Below are 23,696 nucleotides of genomic sequence, written 5' to 3'. Positions count from 1 at the left end.
ACGTTTCTCAGGGGTGCACATCGGTAGCCAAGTACTTTATGAAGCCTCATCAGGTAGAAATCAGGTAAACCAGACCAGGGAAAAATCAAAGATACGCTGGGCCTCATGCCAGAGCAATAGGATGGAGCATTCAGTCTCACATGATTCCCAACCAATTAATTGAATGAAAAGAGTACTGGTCAACATATCCGTGTACCACTGAACACAATCTGTTGTGAGCAAAGAAAAACAATCTTGTAGCTGCATTCTTGCACCAGGTGTTCCTCAACAAGGAACTACTCAGCTAATATTAAACCTCGAGACATGTTATGTTCATCCCAAATCAACCAAAGTGTGATCAAAAGGATAGGTGATTCAGTGGCACAGCTACCTTTGTGGTAGGCCACTGCAGTGGTACCAGAGCAAAAGCTAAACACAAATTCCCCAACAACACCGAATTTCTAGGACTGCTGTGTGGTTGGAAGACAATTATATAGAATATAGGCTGGCTTTCCAAATGTCAGAGAATAGAAAGAAGGATTTAGGAGCAGAACATTTCTAAGTAATACTCCTAGTGTGTCCCTTGTGGAGCTATGGCCTCATCCGGACTGTCCTGGCCCTCTTTTGTGGGCCCTGAGTTTGCATAGGCATGAAAAGTAGCTCAAAGGAAGGAAGCCCACAGGAGGCAGAGACCAACCAGGTGTATCCATTGTTGCTGTGCTACTATTGTGCTTGAAAATGATCACATGTACAAGTAGAGAACATTGTGTTTAACCGTTCAGGTCTTTCTGGTATACATTTGTATATTGTGACCCTTGCCATGGGCCCACGGTGGTGCGGCCACAGTTTAATAGTCCCCGCGGAGTCAGGGCAGAGTCTGAGGAGCTGTGGAGAGCGGAGTGGAGAGTCTGTTTTCCCTGCCTATCGGTTGCTGAGGGTGTGTCTGCATACACCTACCTACAAAGACTCACTCCCCCCGTGGAGCGGGCGCAGAGTCAGGGCAGAGTCTGAGGAGTCAGAGGATCAGAGGAGTGGAGGCGTGTGGCCTTCTTGGCTTGAAACCCATCCTGTGGTCATAGCCCCGACGCGAGAATGCGTGAAACTCGCGCTCAACGAAAACTGACCTCTCCAAGATCTACAATAAAGACTGCATCGGGTGACAGACCTGGGGACCCTGCAGTACACGTATTGTCGCCTGATGCTCGAGGTACGGCTTGTGCGGGATCAGCCTCAGCTCTATCAAGCACGTCTTTACCTGCACGGTCTGCATCTATGACAGAGGTGAGCATTTCCCAATGCAATCATTGCACTGCACACAGCAGTTGTACCGGTATCAGCAACCGTGTGGAAATATTTCAAAATGCCGTTACCTGTGTGCATTCATCTGTGCCTGCTGCTTTGCTGAGTGTTGGCGGGGTCTGCCGGTCCTGTGGGCCTGCTGTGTGTGCCGACGTTGTTGGCAGCGGTGTGGCTGGCGAGGTCGCTGCCTCTGATGGTCCCGTCCTCGCTGGCTGCCTGGAGCTGTCCGGGACTGGAGCCGTCGCTCCGTGTGACGCTGACTCTGTTGGGCGGGAAGAGGGGTTGAGTTTGCCAGGCACAGAGGGCGATGACTCACGGCTGCCCGGCTTGAGTGCAATGGTCCGTGAACCAGGCGGTGTCTGCTCTGCGGATGCCGTGGCTGCATCGACTGATTCGCAGTCGTGCCCTGAGAATTCTCCTAAGTCCTCAGGAACAATTAGTGAACCTGTTAAAGGCCAGACAAATACAATCTCTGAGTCACCTCGGTCTCGATTCTATAGTGCCTTGGCCTCACCTGGGAGCTTTGACATTTGTCCAGTTTATAATAGCAAAGAGGCCTTTTCATTGGAAGACCCAGTCGGTCATCCTAGTGGTGATATATGTGGTTCCAAGGAGCCCGAGGGTCTTGCAGTACGACAAACAGAAGAGAGTGTTACTGAACCATGCATGAATGAGATCGGGGGTGGCGCCCTGCCTCATTTTTTATCGAGTGTTGCCATCCACAAACCCACATCAGGATACGGAAGAAGAAACTCATTGGATGTGGCCAACAAACTGCTACTTGATCTCACTCGTTTAAATAAAGAAAGAGCTGTTAAAAATAACAAATGGTGATTTGGTGGGGCAGCCTTTCGGAAAAAATCTTGCTGATCCAGGGGTGTGTCCTTCTATTAAGCAGACCACCTTGCTTACTTTAAAGTCTAGCTCACTACACAAACGAAGGAGGATTGGCGGGAGTGTTTCACCCAATCTGAGCTGCTCCCAGAACAAAAAACTCAAAATGAGCTCTATAGAGACCAACAACTTAATGGGATCACCAGAAACAGCCTCGGCACCAAGGCCAGTGACTGAAGATACTTGTTGTACAATGGATTCTTCATCTGACCAAACCTCAACGGACTCATCCATAATGGAACGGCCGTATCCTAAGATAAGACGCCCGGCACACCGTGGTAGGCGATTGCCACCTCTTGACTCTAAAAATGTGGATGGCCCAGGAAATGTCCAATATACTAAGGATCTACAAACAACCATAATTTCCTCCATGGCCATTTCCACCGCCCCTTTCATCAAATTGTATGAGAACCTTAATGACAACATAAAAGAGCTTTCTGCGGTGGTTATTGCGATGAACATCAAATTGGAGACCATGGAAAACAAAAACTTCCACTGTAAGGAAGTTCTACAAGAGTTACATAAAAAAACAGACTGGGCGCTTGAAACACTTTCAGAATATGCTAAAAATGCAAACCTAGACAAAAAACTTCTAGCTGAAGTAGCCAAAGAAGCGCTGGGTCTTTTCCAACAACAAAAAAAAGAACATGGTTACGAGGGGGTAGTTTCCCCGTATGTTGTATCCCAGGCGAATCAGACACGTGTTTTGCCAGCTTCCTTATGCAGCACCGAGGGATGTATTCAAACTAATCCACCGGAGATTGCTGCTACTAACATCAGTATTACTGCTACCAACACATCCCGCGGATCCGCTCATGCGCAAAAAGAGCCAACATTAAACAACAACGGAGCGCTTGAGTCCTCTGTGACTCAGGTTATTACTGCAAATTCGATAGATCTCACTTTGAGACCTGAGAAAACGGCGAAAGCCAAGAGTCCGTCTACACAACCGCAGGTTGATATCATCGCGACAGAGGGTGGCCAGCCTAACATTCCGTTAGCAGTTGCTCTAAAAGAGAGCCTGGCGGTTACGAACCTAGCTCTACAAAATCCCCAAGAGGCATCAACTTCGAAGCCGATCCATAATCAAGAGCCGCCTTGTTCTCAACCGCAACTGACGTCCCCACCTGCGAGGGCAATTCCTTTGCCTGCCATACATGACTTTTTCAAGAAACCGATGGCTGCACAAAAGCCTCTTGCAGCCAACAAGCAAATTACAGGTGGTTTACTTAAAAAAACTAAAAACCAACCTGCAAGAAAAGCGAGAAAAGGAACGGATTCTCGAAAATTCCTACGTAACATCAAAACCGTCAACTTAACCGTCAACGGCACCTTCAATAAAGAAACCTCGATTGGGAAAAAGCCGGATGCAAGTACCTTAGAATCTATGCCGGTAAACTTCAAAGAGACATCAAACTGTGGCAGTGATGACTACGATGATCTAATGAACATGTCTATGTATGAGGACGAAGAACCTACTGTTAGCGACATGGCAGTGGCATCGCTGCAGAGTGCTCCGAAACCAGGCTCTGCTGCGCTTGCCCACCCTGACCCTGACGGGCCCGTTAACACACCGCAGGAAAAAGTTAAGAGTCCACGTACCTCATCTCTGAAGTCGAGTCAACCTCTGCCTATCACTGAGAAAGCGTTCAAGGGAGCGGCTAGAATCTGCCAACTGATTAAACCACCTTCTCGGCAAAAGATAGATGAGGTATTGCAGAGCCCACGTTTTGTGACACTAGATGACAAAAGACGGATGCTTGATGCCAAACTGCGCACAAAGGGATCGACACTTTGCGAGTCCGACATTTTGTCCACGGCCAATGAGTTACAAGCCTCATTATGTGTCAAACAGGATGTATCTATTGGGGCCCACACAGTGAGCAACTTTGGGTATAAGCCGCCTATCCTTACAGACAGAAGCCAAAAGCAAACAGAATGGCTCAACCGCTCAAACAAATTTTCTCAAAAACCAATGGAAAAGAAGAGAACACATCAACCATCGACGCGGCAAGCACCACATCGTCTAACATTGGAATCGTCGGATGACCGGATATTAAATCGATTCAATGTGATGCGGCTGTGTCAGCTGATTCCCAGCCTACGTGCAATAACTTCTGAAGATCTTAAAATTGTTGAATTCCCGAACGAAAAAAAAACTGATGCTGTAATTTTACACTTACACTCTAAGATCATAGCAGATACATTACTGGATGCTGGACCGGTGATGATGTCCCTAGGTTTTGACATAACCAACACCGAAGGAGGTGTCCTGCCTGTTGATCCGAAAGAGAGATCACGCAGTAGATCGCCGAACAAAGTGAATCGAAGTTCGGCTAATGATCTGGAAAACAACACCGAGAAACAACCGAAGGAACGTCTTGTGCCTAGCCCTCCTAAAAACTGGGATTCAGTAGTCCCCCCACATGGGGGTGACTTGATAAGAATTATAGTTAACGGAATGGTTAGCCCACCGACTACAGGAGACAACGAGAGGAACGCTCCCACTATAACAAACAAATGTGACGATTGGTCCTGGTTGGCCAAAACCTTAAACACAGAACCGTTGAAATAATGCCAGGAATCGGGAAGCTCCACTACATGCACTATAGGCTCTTGGAACACTAGAGGCTTTATACATCTATTTGAAACACCTTGGGCCTCAAAACTGGATATTCTGTGTTTACAAGAAACATGGCTCTCTAAAAGTCCATTGTTGGAAGGATTCGAAATAGCTATCAATCCAGCTATAAAACAAACAAAGGGTAGACCGATGGCTGGCCTCCTCTTGGCTGTGAGGAAGGGTGTTGGCCTTCGGATCCTGAATTCCTCTAACCCTTCACCTTCAATTCAGGTCTCCACCGTCGGTGTCTATCAGAAAGATCTAAACAAGGAAGCTTGTCTATACATCATCAACTTATATTGGAATCATAGACACAATGAAGAGCTTACCTTCATCGATCTTGTAACAACTCTGATAGACGACTTACTCACAAAGGAGCAACCGTTAGATTTGATCGTATGTGGTGACCTGAACATCGTTTGTATACCAGACTACGCTCAAAGTGGCAGAGACAACAGAGGAAACTGCAAACGCGAGCAAGCTGCGGCTCAATGGTGTTTGGAGTTAGATCTTAGAGGCTTGCATATGCTCAATGGACAAACGGTCAGTGATATTCCGGCCTGCCCTACGTGGAGAAGAGCTGACCAAAAATCGGTCATCGACTATATATTTGTGACTGAAAACATCCACAAGAGAACCATGAAATTTGAAGTCATTAAAATGCAACACAGTGACCATGATATGGTAAAATTGTCTTTCCTTCGTCCCTGTTCGGGCGAGCAGAATTGTTGGCCATTTGCGGTGTGCACTGGGACCGGTAGAATACGTCTAAACCTTTTGGACACTGAAGTAGCAGCCATTTATAATGCCTTTCAACACACTGCTAATTCTCTGGAATACCAAAATCTCCTGTCCAGCTTTGAAGAACACAAACGAAACCTAAAACACGTCGAGTTTCGCCCAAAGCATAAATTCGACGTGTCTATTCTTCAACGCAAAAGAGAGATGAGACAAGAAATAAGAAAAATAAAAGGTCCGTACACCAACAATATGAGAGAGAGCAAAAGAGTAATCAAGGCCAAATATCGAAATTGGCTTAAATCACATGCAGTGATTATGCTACAAAATGATTCAGAAGCGATGCTGCATAAGATGGCTGGTAAAAACTCAGCAGCATACTGGAAACTGTTAAACAACACTATGGCTCAACAACAAGCCCTGCAGGCAAATGCAGTTACTGAAGCTGAGTGGTCGACGTTCTACACAAATCTCTTTTGCAGAGACAAACCTGTACCACATTGGGTACCCTTGACGTCGAATAAGTGGGATTTGGTGTTTGACAGAAGCGACATCTTGGATATAATCAAGAATGTGCACGACTCCAGAGCGCCTGGCCCGGATGGCCTAACTAACTACACACTGAAAAAAAAAACAGCCTTATGGGCAGATTTCTGCGTTATTCTGTTTGCTCGGGTCATTGCGAGCCGATCAACCCCCAAGTCTTGGAAAAGTGCCGTGGTGGTCCCAATCTTCAAAAAGGGAGACCGCTTAAATCCAAAAAACTATCGGCCCATAGCGCTTCTCGACGTGTTGGGGAAGATTTACGCCACCCTTCTGCAACATAAACTGTTAAAATGGGCGACAGACAATAATCATTTAGACCCCAGACAAGCGGGGTTTGTAAAGGGAGTCGGCTGCGGCCTGAACTTGTTGGTATTGAACCTCTTAAAGATGGAGGCAATCAGCACCAACACCAGGATCTATCTGGCTCTGATTGACCTGTCCTATGCGTTCGATAGCATAGACAGAGAGCTGTTATGGAAGAAACTCATTAGATGGAATAGCCCTCCAAGCCTAGTGGAAGCCATCCATGAACTACACACAGATACCACTATTAAGATCCGCATGGACACTAAAGGCACGTTATCCGCTCCGATCATTACACAGAAAGGTGTGAAACAAGGCTGCCCTTTGGCAGCCATTATTTTTAATCTCTTTATATCTGACATAAAAGAGGCATTTAATGGTACAACAATGTTTCCTCCGAAATTACATGGATCGCCTATCAACTATCTGGTCTATGCGGATGATCTTATTCTGTTTGATCTGACCCCCATAGGTCTTCAGCGGAAACTAAACTGTCTTGACACCTATACTACAGATAACGGCCTTAGAATCAACAAACAAAAATGTGAAATCTTAATCCTGGAGAAACTGCAAGGGTGTAGCTCTCGACAAAAGAAGACCAGATGGTATCTTGGTAACGAGCAACTTCAGATCGTAAAACACTCGACATATCTGGGCATGAAGATCAGTGCCAGTAAAAATGACGCACCATGGGCAGAATTGGCAAAGAGCAAATGCCGTCAGATGGCTTGTCAAGCGATCCTAATTAACAAAAAATTTGGAAAACCAGTAATTGAATTTTTCCAACAAAAAGTGGTACCAGCATTAATTTATGGCGGTGAAAACGCGTTTGGCTGTTCATGTGAACTGTGGAACTCACTCGAGAACATATTTTGGACGCGAGTTCTACAGCTTCCCAGGGGCACCTCGACGGTCTGTATCCGCTATGAACTGGGCCTCATCTCGATAAATGCAAGAGTCACCTGGAACCTATTGAGTTTGTTTAGGAAAACAATGACAAAAGATCCAGCGATCCAATTTAAAATACTCCACAAGCCGGATACTGCCAAACAATACACGATTCTCTTTCAGTGGAATCTCCTCTGTCAAACAATTCTAAAGGAGTTTGATATTTCCACTATAATGTTAACTGAGAATCCTGAGTTGGCAAAGACAAAAATCTGGAGATCTGACTGGATCAAAACTTGCGATTTAAGAGCCAAATCAAGCCTAATGCAAGAGGTCCCAGGAGAAGCTAAAGCATACCATCAGAGACACAATTATCTAACCCTCCTGCCAGATCAGCATGTAAGATCCCTATACATGCGCTTCAGGTTAAACATGCTAGAAACAAAAGAGCATATGAGCAGTTGGGTGAAGTGTGCGGATGCTGATCTAAGGTGTAGATTCTGCAGCAAAAACAAGGAAACTTTAAAACATCTAACGCTGTATTGTGAAACATTTCAACATCAAAGACAAATCCACTTTGGAGCGCTGATTAATGAGCATCGATGTATGAAGGTTGACGATTGGTGGGCAGCTTTATTTGAGGGATCCAACAGAGCAGTCTTATTTGCACTAATAAACCTTCTTCGTGCAGTAAAAGGAGGTCTGGACGACCAAAAAGTAAATCTAATGAAACCAAAGAGATGAAATCTCTAGTAGCTCATGGACCTAACCCTAACATGACTTGATGGATGTGCTAACAAGCTGCCAAAACGATAAATGGGGGAGGGATGGAGGGAGAGAAAAAAGAGAATTTATATGTGATGTAGTCTTGTGTTTGTTTTGGTTGACTTTGCTGTTTTTTTTTTAAAGGTTGAACAAACCAATAAAATAAAAAAAATAAAAAATAGTCCCCTTGGGGGTGGTGCATCGTGGGAGGATCACATGGGGAGGGGAACCACTTATGAGACAGAGGATGACATCTCAGGCAGAACGTGATACACACCCAACTTTTTACCACCTCCCTCACACCCATACCCTGTTAAGGGTAACAGCCCCACAAACCTCAATACATCTGTGTATGGTAGACCATTCTACATTGCTACCTTATACCGAGGCGAGGAAGAGTAGGGACTAGCCATGTGAGACCCATTGCAAAACTGAGATGAGGAAGAGCATCTGCAACCCAGTAGAGAACAACCATAATGATACTAGGACGAAGAAGAGGCGCATAGTGCTGAAGATAACCCAGCAGAACCAATGGGAACAGACTAGTCATTATGGATGTTGTGCGAGTATAAAGACAGATGAAGGACTCACAAGTTCGTCGAGTCCTCTGAGGAGGAACCGCAAAGGCGAACACAGGAACGCATGAGGAAGCAGGCAGACCGGGACGCCGAGAGGGGATTAGGCCGGTGCGAAACAGCTCTGGTGTGGACAGACTGCTTGGGGAATCGAGAGTAAGAAGTTCCAGGCGTCACTGAGGTCCGGAAAGCGTGGGACGCAGGAGCCACGGTAGCCGGAGGAGACTTTGCACTGTGGAGCAGCAGCAGACCAAAAGAAGGTGCTGAGGGGTTGGGGTAGCCCCACAGGAGATCGCAGGTGTCCAAAAAACCGGAGGACCACCGCAGACCCAGAGAAAAGGTATGCAGGTGGAAGGGGAGGCGCCGGGACCCCAAACAAGTGGTGGAGAGGCGGGATGAAAGAATGAAGCCCAGAAGTAAGGGTCTGGGAACCTAATGTAAAGAAGAGAACCTTTGCAGAGTGGAGAAGCATTCTCGTTGCTCATAGTCAAAGTACCTGGCAGGAGAGTACACCAGGTCAACTATGCATCAAGGACATAAGGTGTGGGTCTGGGATCCGGACTCATCAAAGCACTTCAGTATATTCTTGTTCCTCTTCATAGTTACAGTACCTGGTAGGAAAGTAAACCGAGGTGGACTGTGTCTAGAGAACGAGGAAGAGAAGCACCATACCTCTTTTTCACTACACAACCTGGCAAGGAAGAGTGCCATGTCGACCAACCGGTGTCTGGGACCTACAACTAAAGAAGCAGAAGAAACCAGGTGGTGGGAGTCATCCCCTCTGGTGTTGTGGAACACTGGGAAGAAACCAAGGGCAGGGAGTCACCCCCTCTGGTGTTGTGGAACACTGGGAAGAAACCAAGGGGCGGGAGTCATCCCAGCTGATGTTGTTGGACCTTGAGAGACAAAATCCAAGGAAGGGAAATCCTCCACCTGGCCAGTTTTAAAGAAACCTTACCCTCTGTCCAGAAGAAGAGATCATTCTTCTGGCCCTAGCAGAGACTCTTACGATTAGTTGTTTTCAAGTGTTGGGGAAAGAAGTAGGAGATGACACGACAGTGGACACTTATTATTTTGGAAATTCTGAGAGATTCCTTAGTTAATAATTTGAGGCAGGAAACCCCCTCTCAGTATTTGGGATTGGTAAGTTTTTTCCCTTGTTTGGGTACAATAAACGTTTGTAGCAATCATCAAGCCACCTTTGTGTCCATCACTTACTTTTGCACCCTTACAATATCCAGGTTATTTTGTTATCCAGGTTATTTTGTGGCCATTAGATCTGAATAGTGAGAGTTGGTGAAGGAGAGGGGCATTCTTCATGTGGGCATTCTGTGCTGCAACATTATAGAGGACACGTCACTCACTCAAAATGCCAGTTGGATATTGTGAACAGAATACAAGGATGGCTAGAAATTGCTTCTGCTGTTGGAATAAAAGCACAGATTACACTGCAAGACCTGTTAAACAGGGGAGAAACGGTATGTGTCGATGTGCCTGAATGGTCAGCACTGAGCTTAGTGTCCAAGTGGTCCACCACAAAGGGGGAGGCTAGTACTGAACAACTGTACATTGGAGCATTAAATACCTCTTCTTCTTCATCATCATCATCATCTTCGTCAACTTCTGTGATCCCATCTTCTTCTGCACTCTCAGATCTACTCAGCTTCATCCATAAATCGAGGGCATAATGAGCAGTTAAGAGAAATTGACAAAGAAGGACTGCTATCTTGCAACTTAAGTCGCCAGAACTAAGTAGCTGCAGGTGTGCGCAGTCTACACTTGTCTGGCGCCATCCACATAATTAAAAACCAAAAAGAGAGCAAATGAAAGAACTAATAGGAGCACAAAAAAGCAAGACGGGGCTAGAAAAGGCCAGAAGAGTCTTAAGAGGAAAGGATAGCCATTTGAAGGGGAGGGAATCAGAGTAACAAGGCAAGATATTGAGTGAAAGAGAGAAGGAAAAAAAAGAGATGAAACAATGAAACGAACAGAAGCGTTACAGCAAATAATAGAAAATGGAAGACAGCAAATAATGAGACAGCAGGGAAAGTTTAGAGTAGAGGTTTATGGAGACAGAGATGGAGGTACGCAATACAGAAGAAAAAAGTTTGAAGAAACAGAAGAGTAAAGAAACAACATAAACTGGAGAGAGGGTGGGAGAGAGAGCGCAACAGAGATGATTTAACAGAGCTAGAATCGTTATTTTGAAGGTTGGCGGCAGTTTACGCTGCATAGTCTGAAGAGGTGGATGGATGACAAATCTTTTGGGAGGTACATTGTAACTCATGTACTCCCTGTCGAGGTGTATTGTAGCTGATCCATACTCTGGGAGGGAGATGCCGGTTTATACGTCTGGAAGGGGAATGGAAGTCTCAAGCATACCCTAGAGAAAGTGATGGGAATTTAAGTAAACTATGCGGAGGGGGTTAGTAGCTCATGCACGGTTTAGGAGAGATCGATGGTTGCTTATGCATACTCTGGGTGGTTGATGGCTTCTCAAACATCCTCTGGGTTGGTGGATGGTATCTTGTACATATTTTGAGGAGGTTGGTAGATAGGTTGTGCATACTATAATGGAGGTTGTTGTATGCCTACAAATACTCTGGGAGGTGGGAGTATTGCTCATGCACAGATGCATGGAATATGATTGCAGCTCATGGATACTGCGGCAGGTACATGGTGGCTCGTATAACCCGTAGTGTAGGTAGGTGTAAGGTATAGTATACATTATATCATGTGAGGGATAGTAGCTCATGCAGCAGGGCGTGATGGCTGCTCAAGAATATTTTATTTTATTGGAAGCAGTAGAAGTTGTTTTAATTCAAAAACAAGGGTAGCAATTCCATTTTGTGTACTTTACAATAGAACGATGGGAAGACTACCTCTGAACATTTAGTACTGTTTCAAAGTGGCCAATGTTTAACATACGCGGGTTGGGTGAGTGTGGGTGGGAGGGGCCAAGACCCAAAACTGGGAAGAAAAGGGAACCCGGTTCTAGCCTTGTGCTTGAAGTGGGTGAGAGAAATCCCAAACCCAGCCTAGGAGTAGGAAGGGGAAGGTCAGGATTAGGAGCCCTGCCGAGACGTGGGGGGAGCGGTAACCTAGCCCATGGGTTGGGGAAGGGAGTCCAGCCTGGAGGCACCTGGAATGGAGGGTGGTGGGGGGTGCAGACCTAGTCTGGGGGCGAAGCGGTAAGGAAAGAATATGGAGCCCAGTTCCAGTCTATTGCTTGGAAGGCTGTGGGAGTGGGAGGGGGTGGGGGGGTAAGGAGAGAAGAGAATCCACACCAAGCCCAGAGGCACAATGGTGAAGGGAGTAAGAGACTAGTTCAAGCATGGTAGTAGGAGAGGGAGAGAGAGAGTGCCCAGAACCAGCCAGGAGGCTAGAGGAGTAAGTTAGAGACCAGTTCAGTCGTAGCATAGCTAGAGCAATTACCTACTAAAGTCCAAGTGGCATAAACTGCTAGATGTCATTAGGATTCTGGAAAGGGGTGAGAAAGGTGGGATCTGGACCAGATACAAAAATTAAACATCACACAGTCCCAAGATTTTAAAGAATCTGGCCTACATTGAAATGCCATTGCAAAAGAGTGAGGCAACAAGGATAACAAGCCTTGTAAGTACAACATACTAGGGATATTTGAATAAATGCAAAAGAAGTTCCTAGGGAGTGCCCATTGAACATCCTGTATTGTACATTAGGTTTAAGAGTCTTGCAAATGGCACAGTGGTCACTCCAACACTCTGCCACCTGCACTGAGACACACAAGCTTCGCACACAAAAGGATATTTTTAGGACAAGGATTAGTACAAGGAAGCCCAAAGCCGGCATGTAGATCCCGATTGACACAAAGCGTGACAGAGAAGGAAGGAGATAGAAGAAATAGGATTGGTGAAGTCGCTCCAGCAGGTTGTTCAGCTTCCGGAAAATTCCTTCCAGGGTTCTGCAATGATCAGAGAAAAGATGAAAAATCAGGCCATGTTGGCAGTGCGTATCCTGAAAGAGCCCTAATCATTAGCTGCATCTAAAAGTTCACTCTGGTTTCCATGTCAACATGTTTCTAGCTGGCAGAAAACCTTATTACATACAACAACTGATGCACTCGATGGGAAGCAAGACATTAGGGGCTCATTATAAGTTTGGCGGTCTGAAAATTAAGTGCCAGTAATAAACTTTACCAGCACTTTTCTGGACCGGCAAACTACAAGTTTGGCAGTGGGGTAGCTTGATTTACCTTCAGCAAAGGGCTGGAGGTAAATCAGGCAGCCCAACAGCAATAAACAGCTAGTAATACTAGCAGCCCCCCGATGGAATTCTATGGACTCCATGGAATGGGGATTTACCTACTGTTGCCGGCACCTGTAACCTGCCAGTATGACTGGCAGATTAGGTGCCGGCAGTGGTATTACCGTTTGGTGAAATCCTGCCAGATTTACCGCCAGGATACCACCAAACCTGTAATGAGCTCCATGGAGGACCATTCTGAAATATTTATTTTCCATCCAGGTTTACGATCAAAGCAGATCTTGAAAATAAAGGAAGCAGAGGTAGTACCAACTCTTGCAACTGGACTGCATGTGTTCAATAAGCAAGGAGATATTAGCTCTGTCTTTTAGGAGCAAGATTCCCTACTCAGGGGTGGAGGTCAAGTGGTATACCGATAATTTATCAGAGACTGCTCCATAAAGGCAAACCCAAGAGTTGGGTTTATTTTTCTTCAAGAGCCTGCTCTGAATCCATTTTGTATATGCATAATCACTGCACACACAGGAGATGCAGAATAGCCTCAGTTTTGTATGTGTAACGGCCTCAATAAAAACATATATACGTTTTGGAAAAGTGTAGACAAGTTTTTAAATATAATAGATGTTAGTCTACACATGTAGCATTTTATTTTGCATTTGATCAGGAAAAATGGCTAATGGGGTGTTCTGCACATCATGAATTGTTAACAAATATTCTCAATTAAAAAACAGAGCAAAGACAGAACAGCTTTATCTTCTAATCTAGAAAATGTGTATGTAGCGTCAACACGCACGCAGGCTTCAGGGCGCTCACATGACTAACAACAAACAAAAAACACAGAATCTTGAAGGGTTACTAATGCTTAGGCAAAAAGAGAGGTGAATGGGCACATAAGGAACTCTGCTGCCATTGCTTTCGATAATGTACATGTCTTTAACAGAACATAACCACTGCAGGCTTTTAGGCTTGTTTCCAAGCGATAACCAGAAGCAGAGATCCTGGGAGTCTGCCCTGGAGACATGGTCACGCATAGGTCTTAACTATGAAGAACAAGCAGTGCCCCCAGTTTGTTTCTATGTAGGACTGTCAACCTTTAGAGAGATGTGGCCTCATTACGAGTCCGGCGGTAACCGAGGCGGTAAAACCGCCTGGTTACTGCCGGACTCGTATTACCATTCCTCCTCCGTGATTCCCGGAATTACCGGGGCATTATAACCCCGGTTTCCCGGGAATCACGGAGGTGGAATGGTGTTAATCCCCATTCCCATTGAGTCCTATAGGACTCAATGGGAATGGGGATCATGGAAACACCGGCAGCATCTGGTAATGCTGCCGGTGTTTCCTCGTCCGCCTGCAGGCGGGCGGTGTTAAAACCGCCAGGTCTGACCTGGCGGGAACATCACCTCCCGCCTGCAGGAGTCGGGATCAGGCGGTCCGGAAACAACGGTGGCGGCGGGTTTACCGCCGCCGTTATTTCCGGACCGCCTGATTTGTAATGAGGTCTTCCTGCACACTGTTTTAAGCTAGGGTGTTATTTAAAAAACGTTTTCCTACAAATGAAACAGAAAAAATAACACGAAAATAAATTGTACACATTGCATTTTCACAGAATATGTACAGTGTTACATTTGCAAAAAATGCATAGCTTCCGTGTGGATAAAGGCAGACACACAAAGGTCTTGGCAGCTTGCCAATCAGGCTGGCCCTCAAAACCACAAAAACGTAGGTCCACTGACACAAAGGATGTATATCGGGCATGTCTGGGGTAGAGAACCAGACTACCTTAGTGTAAGACAATGCATTATTTACCGTAAAAGCATTTCTGATGGTTGTATCTGCTTAGATTCACATGCTGTGCATAGTCCGACATCCAGTGGTCACTGCAGAGCATTGCATTTAGTTTTTCGTAGTCGAAAAGGGGACGTCGACAAGGCGTGTCTGTAACACTATCACTATAGTGACGTGCAGTGTACCCACAATCCCTCGGAGCCTATTAGACGTGAGTGAGTACAGAAAAGAGAGATATAGAAGAAAGTTTATGTTCCTTCCATCCGAGCGGGGAGGAAGGGTGGGCGCACGTGAATCTAAGCAGATACAACCATCAGAAATGTTTTTACGGTAAGTAATGCATTGTCTTCTGATGTTTGTTAATCTGCTTAGAATCACTTGCTGTGCATAGACTAGCGAGCAGTACCCGGAGTTGGAGGCTGGTTATGAGAAGGAACAGTAGAGAAAAGATGTCTTAATACTGCTTGTCCCACCTGGGAATCAGATCTAGAGTGGGCATCTAGACAGTAGTGTTTTGTAAAGGTGTGAACAGAACTCCAGGTTGCCGCTTTGCAAATGGACTCAAGAGGGACATTTGCAATGAAAGCTATGGAAGCCCCGGTGCCGCGAGTGGAGTGTGCTCTTGGCTTGAAGGGTAGTTCTCTCTTAGCAAGAGAGAAACAGAGAGTGATGCATTGTACAATCCATCTAGAAATAGTGGATTTTGAAACTGCATCTCCTTCTCTTCCTGCTGCCACAGAGACAAAGAACTGATTAGTCTTTCTCAATGGTCTAGTTCTTTCCATATAAAACATAACGGCTCTGCGAACATCCAGTGTATGCAAGCTCTTCTCCCCTAAGTTTGAAGGATTTTGAAAGAACGTTGGTAGTTCTATTGACTGGTTGACATGGAATTTAGAGATACATTTTGGTGCAAACCTAGGATGTGTGCGTAGAACCACCTTATCCTTGTGAACGGTTATAAAGGTCTAGTACAGAGAGCGCTTGTAGTTCACTTACTCTCCTAATGGAGGTGATAGCTATTAGAAAAGCAGTCTTAAGAGCGAGGTCTTTAAGTGTTGCTTTGTGCATGGGTTCAAAGGGTGACCCCATGAGCCTGGTTAGTACCAAATTTAGGTCCGATCCGGGAGCAGGGTTAGCTATGGGAGGGTGGATCCTCTTCACTCCTTCCATGAAGGATTTAATAACTGGGACTTTCCACCATGACACTTTAAGTTGGGAAGTGGTGTATGCGGAAAGTGCAGCTAAATGGACTTTAATAGAGTTAAACACCAACCTGAGTCTAGTAGGTGAGTCAGGTACAGAACAATTTGTGTGGGAGAGCAGTGAACTCGGTTGATGCTCCTTCCTCTACACCAGATGACAAATCTCTTCTATTTGCTAGAATAACAGTGACGAGTGTTAGGCTTTCTAGCCTCCCTGAGAATGTCCATGCATCTCTGCAGGAGCTGTAAATGTCCAAATTCTATGATCTCAGGAGCCAGGCTGCTAAGTTCATGGTCTGAGGGCATGGATGTAGTGTCCTGCCCTTGTCCTGTGACAGCATGTTGTACGGGCAGGGAAGTTTCACTGGAGGAGATAGTGACATCTCCATCAAGTGAGCGAACCATGGCTGTCGGGCCCACATAGGGGCCACCAGTATCATGGTAACTTGTTCCTGGTGCATCTTGTGCACTATCTTGTTGAGAAGGGGAGTCGGGGGGGAAAAGCGTAAACAAATTTCCCTGACCATGGTATTGATAGACCGTTCCCCTTGGATTGGTTCTGGGGGTACCTGGAGGCGTAATCTTGGCATTGGGAGTTCTCCAGAGTTGCGAACAGATCTATTTCTGGGAATCCCCATTGTATGAAGACGACGAAGACAATGTCTTCGTGTAACCGCCATTCATACTCCGAGGGCAGAGGGAAGTCTCTGCCGAGTTAGTCTGCTAGCAGATTGAGTTCCCCTGTTACATGTGACAATAGGAACATGTTGTGTCTGAGAGCCCACATCCAGATGTTCTGGGACAGCTTGGACAGTCCTGGAGAGAGAGTGCCCCTTTGCTTGTTGAGGTAGTACATGGCTGTGGTGCTGTCTGTGAGGACCATCACTGTCTTCCCTTGCAGGCGTGCCTGGAAGGCTTTCAGTGCCTTGAACACAGCTAGTAGCTCCAGTAAGTTTATGTGCTTGGATGCTATGCTCGGAGTCCAAACTCTGTGAGCAGTCTGATGGGATAGGTGAACCCCCCATCCTGTGAGGGATGCGTCTGTGGTTAGAGTGGCTTCCACTGCGGGGGTGGCAAATGGTTTCCCCATAACCAGGTTTTCCTTCGACCACCACCGTAGCGAGAGAACCAAGGCTTGCAAGACCACCACTAGATCGTCCCATTGTCCGCTGGCCTGACACCACTGGCTGTTGAGCCACGCTTGCATTGGGCGCATGCGCAGGCGCGCGTGTGATACCAAATAAATACATGATGCCGTCATTCCTAGTAAGCACATTGCTTTGCGTACCGTCACCTCTCGACCGGCCACATATTGAGGGATCCGAAACAGCATGTTTTGGACCCTCTCGTTGGAGGGGAAGACGAGGCCGTCCTTTGTTCGAATTAGAGCCCCTACGAATTGTTTGATCTGGCTGGGGTCTAAGCTGGACTTCTTCTCGTTGATGGAGAAGCCCAGTTGAAACAAAAGGTCTACGGTCTTTTGGGTATTTGAGAAGCATGTTTCGTAGGAATCCCCTGTTATGAGCCAATCGTCGAGGTAAGGGTATACTGGGATGGACAACCTGCGCAGGTGGGCCGCTGCCACTGCCAGTACCTTTGTGAATACTCTCGGCGCTGATGCTATGCCGAAGGGTAGCACTCTGAACTGGTACTGTTTGCCCTCTATCATGAACCTGAGGTATTTTCTGTGCGCTGGCAACATTAAAATATCAAAGTATGCATCTTTCATGTCCAGTGTTGCCATGTAATCTCCCTGTGAAAGCAGGGGGATCACCTCCTGTAAAGTCACCATACAAAACTTTTGAGGTTTGACAAATTTGTCCGCTGGGCGCAGCTCTAGTACAGGGCGCATGGTTAAGTCCTTTTTGGGTACAAGGAAGTACACTGAATAAATACCTTCCGTTACCTGAGATAGAGGCACGACCTCTATAGCTCCTTTTTCTAGTAGTTGGTCCACTTCTTGAAGAAGGATGGCGAGGTGTTCTGGTGACATGCGTCGTCCCCTTCGGGGTCTGTACGTAGGGGAACTGTTGAATTCTATACAGTAACCTCAGGCTATGGTTGATAGTACCCAGCGGTCTGATGTTATACCCTCCCATGCTGGAAGAAAGGATGTTAACCGGCCCCCAACCGGCGATGCATGGGAGGGGACCCGAATCTTCGAGTCATTTGGTGTTGGTGGCTTGGGAACCTCTAGGGGTGGGACCCCAACCTCTTCCCTTGCCACGACGTTGTCCTCTTTGGTTGTATTGTCCACTGGTGCCTTGGTTAGAGGACCAGTTACCTGCAGAGTATTGCTGCTGCTGTTGTTGCTGCTGGCGTTGGCTTCGAAAAAAGCATCTGTTGCCATAACCACGTTTGTTGGGAGGCCTTGAAATTTGGTCTAGGGTTTTGATGGTGTCAAAATCCTCCTTTGCGGTCTCTAGTGCCTCATCCACCGCCTTCCCAAAAAGGTTGGCATTTTCTATAGGTTTGTTAATTAGAGATGCTTGTGTTTCAGGTCTAAAACATGAATTACGTAGCCATACATGGCGTTTGAGGAGGATTCCTTGGACTAGGGAACGGCCAGCCGTTTCTGCAGCATCCAGAGTATTTTAATGATGCTTTGGTTGACTAAGGTCCCTTCAGTAACCGTGGCCAGAAGGGGAGTACGTAGGGGTTCCGGTACCTCCTTGATGTCCTTACGTAGTTTGCTCCATTGTGCATCTGCGTAACTTGCCAGCAAAGAGTTGTTGTTGGCAATTCTTGCGGAAAAGACAGCCGAGGCTGTAATCCTCTTTTCTAGGGCATACCATTTTTTACCCTCTTTATCTGGTGGTGCCTCGCTGGTTGACAGCGGGACCCCTGCTCTTTTCCTTGTATTTGTCACCACTAAGGAGTCTGGCACAGAGTGGCCCCTGACGTATAACGGGTCCGATGGGGAGGGACTAAATAATTTTTCTATCCTTGGGTTGACCCCTCTTACCAACGCGGGTGTAGATAGCGAAGGAATAATTTGTCTCTTTACTGAGGCGAGGAGGGGAATCGTTTGGCTGACAGGGGGTTTCTCCTTGATGATCTTTTCTACAAAGTCTATGTCGGGAGAAATTTCCCGAGTCTCGATTTTGAAATGCGATGCTGCCTTGCGTAGTAGTGCATTAAAGGTAGGTTGATCGTCTATAGGTGACGTATTCCTAATAGGTGAGTCCTTGGGGGGGGGGGGGCAGGTTTAGGGCTTCAGGGTCTGAAAACGCTGATGGGGACTGCCACGGCTGTGAAGCGCCTTCTTCTGGGTCTCCTCCGAAGCCCCCACCACCCATATCTGGGTTATCTTCAAAACCTTCCTCTTCTAGGTTTTGTTCCCCTTCGTTGTCCAAGAATTTGTCATCCTCCTGAAAGTGGGGGTCCTCTTCAGTGAGGTCATATAAATCTACATCCTCTTGGAGGGGATTAAACAGCCTAGGGTACTTGGCCCTGGGATCCTCCTGAGGTCCCTCTCTTGATCTCTTGGGTGTTGGAAGGTTCTGAGTCTCCATAAACCTCTCCATCTTGTCCATTCAAAACTGGAGTCAGGGGGGGAAAAGGGAGGGCCTTCAGTTTGAAAACGCTTCGACCTATCCCATAACGTCGAAGAAAGGTTCCCATCGCCTTCTGAAAAGCCTTCTGGTAGGCTAGGAGGCCCTCTCGACGGAGGGGGCAGTTCCTGCCTTCCTTCTGACCTTTTCAGCGTCTCCCGGGCCTTGTGAGCGCTGATCGACGTTTCTTTCACTCTCCGTCTCTGGCTATCGGTGGAAACAATCCGCGCCAGGCTCTCGACAAATAAACTGTCCGTCGAGGGTACCTCTGGCGTTGACGTCACAGGCGTCGCTTGCTCTACGCCGACGGGCGCTCTCTGACGGTGCGCGTCGTCTGGCGGTTTAGTGATAGCGCCCTTATCTCGGGGTAGCCCAATCGCTAGTCGCGTTTGCGGTTACGAGGGGGGCTTAAGACTCTTACGGTCTGAGGAGGCCGCCGGTAGGACCTGCGTCTCCGTTGGCACTAATGCTCTCTTCGTCTTTGACGAGGAAGAGCCGTGGGTCATGTGTTTATGGGAGTGTTTTTTGTGTGCGACAGTGTCGCTGGGGTGTTCATCCCCATAAGCAGGGTGTGAGCCGAGCTTGTCGGAGCTGGAGACAGACGACTAGGAGCGTGAACGCTCCTTAGAGAGGTCTACGACTTCCGAAACGGATGTCGGGTTATCACATTCCTCATCACTTTCGGCGGCAGGTGAGGAATCAGACCTAGGCATGGCGTAGGCTGCCCACCTTTTGACCCTGCGGTCCTTTAAAGTCGTAGGCTTAAGAAGCTGACAGGCCGCACAGCCGTCTTCTTTGTGGTCGAGGGAAAAGCAACGGTTACACCGTTTATGCTTGTCTTTCCAGGTAAACGTGCCCTTGCAACGCGGGCAAACCTAAAGGGTGTCCTCTCCATAGCTGAGGGAACGATTGCATGTGATAACAACCCCGAAGGAAAGGGAGGGGAAAGGGAAAGGCATTCTCAAAGAGAAACAATAAATGTCCCACGACCCCACTCTCCCTACTGTATTTGGCTGGCGAGGCCAGGCCACGTGTTCGGCGAACGCCGAACAACCTCCTCCGTCGAAGGCACCGCCGTCGAAGATCTTGATCGGCGGTGAAACAGCTTCGCAGCTACGACGCCGAAGGAGGGATGTAAAGTATTATAATTTAATAACGACCAAAGGTTGAATAAATGTTTTTGCAATGTTTCTCGAGGAGCTCTGCGTAAAGGCAACCAATATCTGGGCGGAAAAAAACTATCTGAGGGACCTCGACGCGTGAGGGATTGTGGGTACACTGCACGTCACTATAGGGATAGTGTTACAGACACGCCTTGTCGACGTCCCCTTTTCGACTACGAAAAACAAAATGCAATACTCCGCAGTGACCACTGGATGTCGGACTATGCACAGCATGTGATTCTAAGCAGATTAACAAACATCAGAAACCATTTTTTGCCTTAGCATTCTGGCCCTTGTAGGCTTCATTGTCGCATTATAAATGAAACACCATGCATGACAAGGAATTACCAAAAACATTACAATTAGATGAACTAATCATTGCTTAGAACAACTTGGGAGCTCTGTGCAACCATCCCTGTAGGGGCATGATGGCGAGACTCTGCCGTCAAGCCTCATTCTGTGGTGGATCACAGACTGTTAGGAAAGATTTTCTTTTTGCACCTTTACCGCCATAGATTCTCATCGAATGGGACCCCCATTAGTGTTGCTAGCTTTGAACAATGTCCTGACTTTTTGCAGGCAAGTAAACCTTCTGCCATAGCAAACAAACATCCCAGATGGGGTGCCCAGCATCAGGGCTGAGTACAATGCAAAAGTGATCAAGTGGATTTCATAAGGTGTAGCTGGGCACTACTTTCATGCGGTGTGAGCCGAGCTCTATATCCCGGAGTAGAGAGCTGGGAACCATATCCCGTTGAGCAGGAAGAGGGGAGCCAGTCACTCTACCCCTGGAACAGTTATACATAGCAATTTGGGTGCTATATCCATGAAACGAATTGTGGCAAATATGTGCTCCGACCGGGCACAACTATGTGCTCTGTTCCTAATTTGCATCCATCAACGTCAGGAGGAGGAGAGAATGTGAAAGAACAGCAAGTGAGCACAAATTCTCACTGCCATCGGCAAACAATAAAAGATCTGGAGAAAAACACAGCTACTAGATCTCTCCACCTAAAAAAACTGTGCTCATACTACTGAGCGTGCTGCAAACACCAACCATGACGTGCGTCTCCTAAAATGGAGAATCCGGAACAGAATAGGTTAGTCTGTGTAATGTGATGAAGCCAATGGAATCATCACGGATCCGGGGGAATGTCATGGCTTCATTGAATGAGACATGGTATCCCCCATTTGTCCATGAAGAAGACCCCCTTGATACCGAATACCCCAATGGTCTATTGCCATGTATCTATACGCCCCCAATTAGGGAAAATAGAGAAACTTTTCCCAAAATCCTTTAGACCAAACTTCCATCCCTGGTCTAAAAGGTAAAAGCTCCAAGACTACCTTTTCCAGTTCGAATTATCCTCCATATAGAACTGGCTCGTCATTTGGAACCACTGAAAGTGATTTCCCAAGTAATCTGTATCAGTTAACATCAATGAACTACATCTCCGACAATTACCCAAGTACTGGGACGAGGAGGATAGGAAACGATGCAGAGCAGAAGGCGCATCAAGCTCAATAAACTCAAATTGTTTTCAAAATGCATCTGCCCATGGGACATTTAAAGATCGAAAACCAACTGCAAGAGGCTGCTGCTGATTTGGGAGAAGCCTTTGCACCTCTCTGCGAGGCTTGTGGAACTGGGAAGCACGAACCGTTGTCGTGGAGCCAAGGGGCTTGACAGCAGAGAAGAAGGGGAACAGAGGAACGCTGCACAAGCAGGACATGCCGCAGACACGCCGGGAGCCAAGGGAAGATTCCTGGGCATTCAGCAACCAGAGAAAGCAGCGTTTCACCTACCGGAACCTGAAGCAAGACAGGCATGCTGAAGTGAAGCTGCGAGAGAAACCGGAACAATGTGAAAGCAGTCCAGAGTGAAAAGCAGGTGGCAAAGACTTGCTGCGGAAGCGCAAACAGGATCGAAGACGCGACACACAGCCGGTGGGTCGACCCAAGCAAAGTGGGGAACCCATGGAGTTCCGCGGACCGCACAAAATACAAACTGTAATCATTCAAACCGCAGAAACAGTTATGAGACAGATTACAAACCAAAGAGGCATATTGAAAATAAAGACCCCAGCCTTATACAAGTGCATGGAATTTGAATATGGGGGACCGCAGAGCAAATGTTGAATCAACCAGATATACAATACTAAAAGATATATGCAATTGTAGAAATAAAAGAGGAACTGTTACCTGGGAATATGAGAAATCCTGGCAGGCGAGTAAACCAGGCAATCACAAGTGCATAAGAAGTCCTGGCAGGGGAGCATACCAGGCAGATACAAATCTCCAGGAAGTCCCTGAACAAGGACGAACATTTGAAAGAAGAAACTACAAGACTATGAAGCTTTGTAACTAACAGGATTGCTGTGGACCAGGAAAGACACAAAGAACCGTTAGACCAAAAATCGTTGGCATTGAGGAAGAATTCAGGAGAAGGGAATCACACTCTGGAACCAAGGTTCTTTCACCTTGGAGATCTTTTATGTTGGAGCTGTTCTATTCCTCCTTGATAAACTCTTTTTGCAATCACCAGGTTAAAGACAGTTCCCTTTTCACCTTATAGTTTTGATTTGTGTAATGAGGGTCAGGATAGAACATTTGGAAACAAGGACCGTTTTGATTTTGACATCCTGACATGAACAGACCCAGGTTTTGGTTTTAGGTAGGGAAATTCCTCTTAGTCTTGGAGCAGATTCAGAGAGGCCCTTTACCAAACTTTTTTTGTGTTAATAGATGTCTTAAATCAAAAACATTGTGTCTCTGACTCCTCACAGTAACCACTAACAGTCCATTAAGTGACTTAATCAGAAAGGAGATCCGAAAACATTGGCATGTCTTAAAAACGCCTGGTTTTGAAATTCAAAAACACCTTTTTGTGCTTAAAAAAGAGTACAAACATTAAACAATGTCTTGTTAGGGGTCACCATGAAATGCAAAAAGAGAACAAAAAAAGAGACGCAACACTGGGATTTAACTCCAGTGGCAGGGCATTTAAAATGTGGTAAATGTTCAGTTTGTACCTTAACAAAACACTTTTAAGGAGATTGAAATGAATGGACAAGTGTGGAAGTTTAAACAATTTACTAACTGTAGAAGCAAAGATGTGATCTACAGCATAA

The 23,696-nt window shown here is 46.5% G+C and overlaps 1 protein-coding gene across 3 annotated transcripts in view; it reads right to left on the bottom strand.

Annotated features, from left to right (window-relative positions):
* The window catches only part of GPAA1 (glycosylphosphatidylinositol anchor attachment 1), a 356,377-nt gene that overhangs the window by 157,760 nt on the left and 174,921 nt on the right, over positions 1-23,696 (bottom strand). For all 3 annotated transcript variants that reach the window (XM_069621807.1, XM_069621808.1, XM_069621809.1), the window contains 2 exons: positions 12,400-12,553; positions 10,196-10,294 (listed from right to left, as the gene is read on the bottom strand). In XM_069621807.1, the coding sequence (XP_069477908.1) occupies positions 10,196-10,294; positions 12,400-12,553 (253 nt within the window). The remainder of the gene's footprint in view (positions 1-10,195; positions 10,295-12,399; positions 12,554-23,696) is intronic.

The sequence above is a fragment of the Ambystoma mexicanum genome, chromosome 5q, assembly GCF_040938575.1.
Source record: "Ambystoma mexicanum isolate Mex_15411 chromosome 5q, UKY_AmexF1_1, whole genome shotgun sequence".
In the NCBI taxonomy this organism is placed as follows: Eukaryota; Metazoa; Chordata; class Amphibia; order Caudata; family Ambystomatidae; genus Ambystoma; species Ambystoma mexicanum.
Note: the sequence above shows the minus strand (reverse complement) of the source record. Positions and strands in the feature narration are given on the sequence as shown.